The 5,809-nt window shown below is 33.6% G+C and overlaps 1 protein-coding gene across 2 annotated transcripts; it reads left to right on the forward strand.

Annotated features, from left to right (window-relative positions):
* The first annotated feature begins 3,190 nt into the window (after positions 1–3,190).
* LOC106410772 lies at positions 3,191–4,962 on the forward strand. Of its 2 annotated transcripts, none has more exons than XM_013851371.3 (5): positions 3,191–3,559; positions 3,639–3,884; positions 3,965–4,226; positions 4,309–4,377; positions 4,470–4,962. In XM_013851371.3, exons 1-5 carry the CDS (start codon positions 3,257–3,259, stop codon positions 4,565–4,567), a joined length of 978 nt encoding a protein of 325 aa, XP_013706825.2. In that variant the 5' UTR covers positions 3,191–3,256; the 3' UTR covers positions 4,568–4,962. The 2 variants fall into 2 exon arrangements, with proteins under 2 accessions (XP_013706825.2, XP_048617019.1); XM_048761062.1 differs by having other exon boundaries at positions 3,971–4,226.
* The last annotated feature ends 847 nt before the right edge of the window (positions 4,963–5,809 follow it).

Consider the following 5,809-nt stretch of genomic DNA (forward strand, 5'->3'; position numbering starts at 1 on the left):
TTTTATATTTATGTTTTTCAGTTATATTTATGTTTTTCTTTGTATAATGTTTCTCTTAAATAATTAATAAGAAGTTTTAATAATTGTATTAAAATAGTTGGACCACACCTATATCAATAGGTCACTATATTAAGTTTATATATTCTATTTGTGTGTTTTATACAATCTTAAATATGAAAATGTATTAATGTTATACACAATTAAAGATTAACATGTTTTTTAACATAGTAAACCATCTAAAAATTCCGTCCCGCATAATTTCCGATTAATCCCCGATTTTCTTTTTAGGCGCTAGACCCAACCCGACCGTCTGACTAGCGCCTAGCGCGTTCCCGAACAGGGCTTATGTTTTATATGTCACTCATAGAAATGCCAATTGACTTATATTTTATAATATAAAAGATCGTGCTAAGTCAAACTAAGTCAAACAAGTAGAAAAGAAAACGATGTTGTATATAACTTCGATTTGCTTTACTTTTTCATTTGCGCAAATGTGTCCTTTTTTTTTTTGAACAAAAAAGCAAATGTGTCCTTTAGTTTCAAAAAGTTTGTTGGAGGTTGGCTAATCACGGTAACATTCATTCTCCCGTGAGCATAAACCGATGCATCATCATCAAACTTTAATTATCATAGGAATGAAACAATATGCAAAACTGTTAAGTAATGTATCTGGACTATATAACTCATTAGCTAATCACATCACACACATGTAAAGGAATAGAGATTAATTTTGAATGATAAAGATATAAAGCTAGGAATATCTCTAATTTTACAAGAGCATCTCCAAAAAGGAACTCTATTTTGAAGTTTCCAAAACTCTATATTTGAAGTTTAAATGTGTTCTTCTCCGAAAGCAAAATTTCAAACTTAACTTTAAAACTATTTGTATTTTATAATATGATCCTTATATTTTTCATAACTAATTTGAATTCATAATTTTTTTGTAAATAACTAGCACATATATAAATATATTACAACAATATTAATTAACAAACTATTATATTAAAATATTTTTTTAAAAATAACTTAATTAATATTAAACTTCATTCAAAATACCATATTATTCCATAAAGTGATTTTCGTAATGCATATATGATCTACTAGTGCATTTCGAAGTGAAAATAGCTCTTCTCATTTTTAATTTGTAGATTAGAGATAAAAATTGTTGAAATCGGGAGATATTAATACTTGTAAATACATTATATCAGAACAAGAAAGTAAAAGAGAAACATAAAATATTGTTAAAAGATTAACTTTTATCGATGATATTAATACTCGTGAATATATTCAATATGAACAAGAAAAAAATGTACGAAAAGACATCAACAACAACAACAACAATCATCCTCAATTACACAAAAAAAAATGGAGAATATTTGGAAATTTTGAAAGTTCCGGATCAAACTTACCTGGCTATTAGTGTTGTTGTAATATTTAAATTTGTGTAATAGTTATGTCTTCATGTAATCTTTTTAAAAAAAAATTGTTAGGTTTCCTTTGTATATTTTTGTTATCTAAATTTAGTTTTAAATATTTTAAATCTTCTTTTAAAGTTTTATATAATTTTTTGTGTAAACTTAAATTTTGTAAACAAAACTTAAAATATTTATGAGATATAATTTTTATAAGGATTAAAATAATAAAAAAGAAAATATTTATGAATTATAAATGTGATGTGTAATTGGAGGGACCAAAATACAAATAAAAATATGAAACTTCAAATTTGAAGTTTTGAGAAGTGAAACTTCAAATATAGAGTTTCACTCCTCAAAACTTCAAATTTGAAGTTTTGAATTTCCTTTTTGGAGAGCAAAAAACTTCATATTTGAAGTTTTATAATGTCTTTTGGAGATGTTCTAAGAGACGCGTAATGCGAAAATATTTCATTTAATTTTCAACCTCGTGAGATATCATGTTCTATTTTCAGAGACATCTCATGTGTAGTCGACCAAACTTTAATCTCTCCCCGTTTTAATGATCATCTTTTATCATTTTACGAAACTTGTTTTAGATCAAACCTTTATCATAAAAATATAATTTAAATGAGATTTTTTTTTTATTGTACTCAGATTTGAAGTGATATGGTAATACATAGATCCATATGAAAACATCTTGATATCTTAACTAATGAATTAGACGATACATTCTCAGAACGAAAAATAAAAACAATCAGAAAATCAAAGAATCTATTTTTCAGTCTTGACAACTCTTTGAGTCCAGTGAAAAAATTCGGCCATGCTCATGAATCTTGAATCATTGAAATTAAATCATTGCAATCGGTGCCAAAAATCTAATACGTAAATAGATGATAGATGTAGCATGCACTCTATTGTCTGAGAACCTCAAGTTGAGAGTGTAGTGGTGAGATCCTTGTGCATTGGTTTTTTTCTCCGAAAATTTGAATTACTCCTTTCGAATTACTCTCAGATGGGATTTGCTTAAAGTAGTGGGAAACAGGGTGGAATAACTTGTATGCGAAGAATCACATCCCGTTACCGTTCTGCCAAGTGGACATGATGTGGCTCAATGTCACTCAACTAATTAAATAATGACACGTTTATTTACCACGTCACGCCGTAGTGCATGGCAGTTGAAAGAATCAATCTGTTTGGTTCCACTTCCAATCTGATTTCAGCACCGTTATAGAACCCAACGGAAATCTATAACTCTTGATGAGCCAAACCGTCATTACTCATTAGTGTAAATAAACGCGCATTTCACGACGGTAAGTGGTGGTGTGACGCCATATCTTTTGTTACCATACAGTATTAGTTTTTTTTTTGTGTCGTATTTTTATATCATGATACAAATCATGTAAATGTTCAACGTACCCAAAGAAGGAGACGCGATTTGTGTGGGTACCTTAAATGGAAAAGAATACATCGGTACACAAACTATACCCGGATTAAAAACGTATAATACACTATAGGGTAAAATCATCATGAATCTGGGAACCCAAGTTGCGGAGGGTAACTTGGTAAATTTGAGGAAGGCACGTGCCACAGAGAAATACAGTCAACCCGCTTCAAAGATATTCCGAGGTAGGTCCCACTAACTTACTTGCCATTACCCCGTCGTTGTAGCCCACTATCGTATGCGCGTGAAATCCAGAGGCGCGTGGATAGGAAACCTCTCCCCCACCACCACCAGTCGTCTTCCTTCTCCTACAAATACCTCTCCAGGAACTCATTATTAAAAACTTAACGAAGCAGTAACCTCCTCCGCTTTTTAAAAATATCACTTCATCGAGAGAGCCATGGAGCCTACTTGCTTAATCTACGACGCTGAGTTCTCCCTTCCGCCGGAGCTTCTCACCGACGACGATTTCCTCGTGGAGAAGGAGAACAAGGTCGATCGGTTCAGAAACCGTTTGTTCCCGTACGAGTCGAGTCATGGATTTGAGTTGGACTCCGATTTTGGCTCTACCGTTAAACCAATCGATGACGAGGAGAAGCTCTTAGCCGGATTGACCAGTAAAATGGTTAAGTCATCTCTGGAAGATGATTTCTCCGGTGGAATTCTCGGTAGCCAAGCTTTTTCGGCGGGGAACGACGCCAAGGTAAGTTCAACAGATAATCGTCTTTTAACCTTCGTTGAGGGAAGTTTTAAGTTCTAACCGTCGCTTATGGTTTGTTCAGGCGTGGGGATCGACTCGTTGTGTGGCTGGTGGTCGTCGGGATCATAACTGCCAGACGCAATTTTCTTCTCATACGGTGGCGTGGAATCTGCACCACGCAGCGGCGGACGGTTACAACAACCATAATGGCAGAGGACTTCTCGATCTTCCCAGAAAACATCCACTCGCCGCAGCCAAAATCACTAAGGGCGGCTCTAGCTACTATAACCGCCAATCTCTCCAGTACCCGAAGCTACAAGCTATCCACGTAATCAATCTCAACGTTTGATTTTTTTTCTTCTGAGATTTGGATGAATATTGGTGGGGATGTTTGTTTTCTTGGTGAAGTTTCAGCAGCTACAACAGCAGCAGTTGATGAAGCACCATCGCCAGTTGATGCAGCAGAGCAGAGGATTAGGAGCTAATAACAACAACAACAACAACAAAATCGCTGGTTCTGTGGATTTGTCGCCGTCTGCGTGGTCTAATCAGCCTCAGAGGGGTGACGTTTTCCTAGGAAACCGTACCGGAAAACGTGGATCAACCGGAACCGGCGTCTTCTTGCCCCGTTGTGTTAACCATGCAACCGCCGAGGTTCGCGAGAATCCCGGTAAGTTCAGAAGATTGCAATTCCTTACTGTCAACTTTTTTTGTTTTCTGATGAGAAATGTTGTTTACTCTTTGGATTTTAGTGCGTGCGACGGTTTTGGTTCCGGCTAGAGTGGTCCAACCATCGGTCCGGTCGTCGCCTAGTCTCAATGGTAAAACAAGAGTTATTTTTATATTTGATTAAGTAATCAAATTACGATAATTAGATTAATTTGTTTTATTTTGTGTTTTGGTTGATTAACAGATGGGTCGTTGAGAAACGATGGCGGATTCTCGAGCCAGATGAAGATGGAGCAGCCTGTGAAGGAGGAGCCCCGGTTACCTTTGGACTGGGCGTATTGATTGATTTGGGGTTCCGTAACATTTGGTTGGTGGTTTTTAGGAAAGGTTTGAAGAAATTGAAGGAGGAATAATATTAGATTTGATGAACAGGGTAGTGAAAATAGTGGTGACATTAGGGTTTATATAAATAACGGAAGAATAATAAAATAAAGGAATGATAAAGACGAAGATGTGGAGAAAACGAGGTTTTGGATCGTTTTAACCCCCATTGTTGGCTGATAGAGGAAGATGACCTTTTTTCCTTGGGTTTTTGTTTGTTTATGGTATTAACTGCTGCTTTAGTAGTACTCCCCTTCGGCCCTTCCTCTCTGTCTCTCTTTTAATCTCATAACTCTTAAGCAATGGAGGGTGTATTATTGACAAGAGGATTGTTTAATAATTTTGTTCGCCAACAATCGATGCATGCATCATTTCTCGAGTCTTTTTGCATGCTGAATCATATTCTAATATTGTGGATAAGGAATACACAACTGTCTTAGGCTGAGGTTCCTAATCATGCCTTACAAAATTATTTTTATACAATATATGTTTATAACCTTATTAACTTATATAATTAATTAGTATAAAAACATATATAAATATATTCATAATAAATAAATTACCACTTGAGAGACTACACCACTAACAAAAAAAGAATATACTTTATTATCGATTTGCCGTCTAAACGAATACACTTGTCTTATGTTGAGGTTCCTAATCATGTCTTACAAAATTAGTTTTACACAATATATTTTTCAAAATATTTTTCCTTCCCTTTTATTTTAATTATCTTTTTAAATTTGGATACACAAATTAAGAAAACACTTAATTTTATTTATTTACAAAATAAAAACATTTAATTTTGTTTATTTACAAAATAAAAACATCATTACTAATACACATAACCATATTTCAACCAATAGAAAAATAAATTTAATTATAAAGTCCAATAAATTTTATATCAAAATTATAAAATGACATTTATTTTGAAACAAAAATTTTACTTTACAACCAGACCGACTCAAGAAGGAGGGACAGCAGTGCAATGGCTCAGGATCCATCCAAAATTCAAACAAATTTAACTACAGAAATGGGTCCAGTTTTTTTTTTCTAACAAACGCTCATAATATTATTTTTAATCATTTATAATGAATTAAAAAATTACCCAGAAGTCAGTAAAAATTTAAGCCAACCAACGACAACTAAACTGAAACAAAGAAAATATTAACTTATTTAACTAATTACTATAAAAAATATGTATTT

The sequence above is a fragment of the Brassica napus genome, chromosome C6 (assembly GCF_020379485.1).
Source record: "Brassica napus cultivar Da-Ae chromosome C6, Da-Ae, whole genome shotgun sequence".
Taxonomy (NCBI): domain Eukaryota; kingdom Viridiplantae; phylum Streptophyta; class Magnoliopsida; order Brassicales; family Brassicaceae; genus Brassica; species Brassica napus.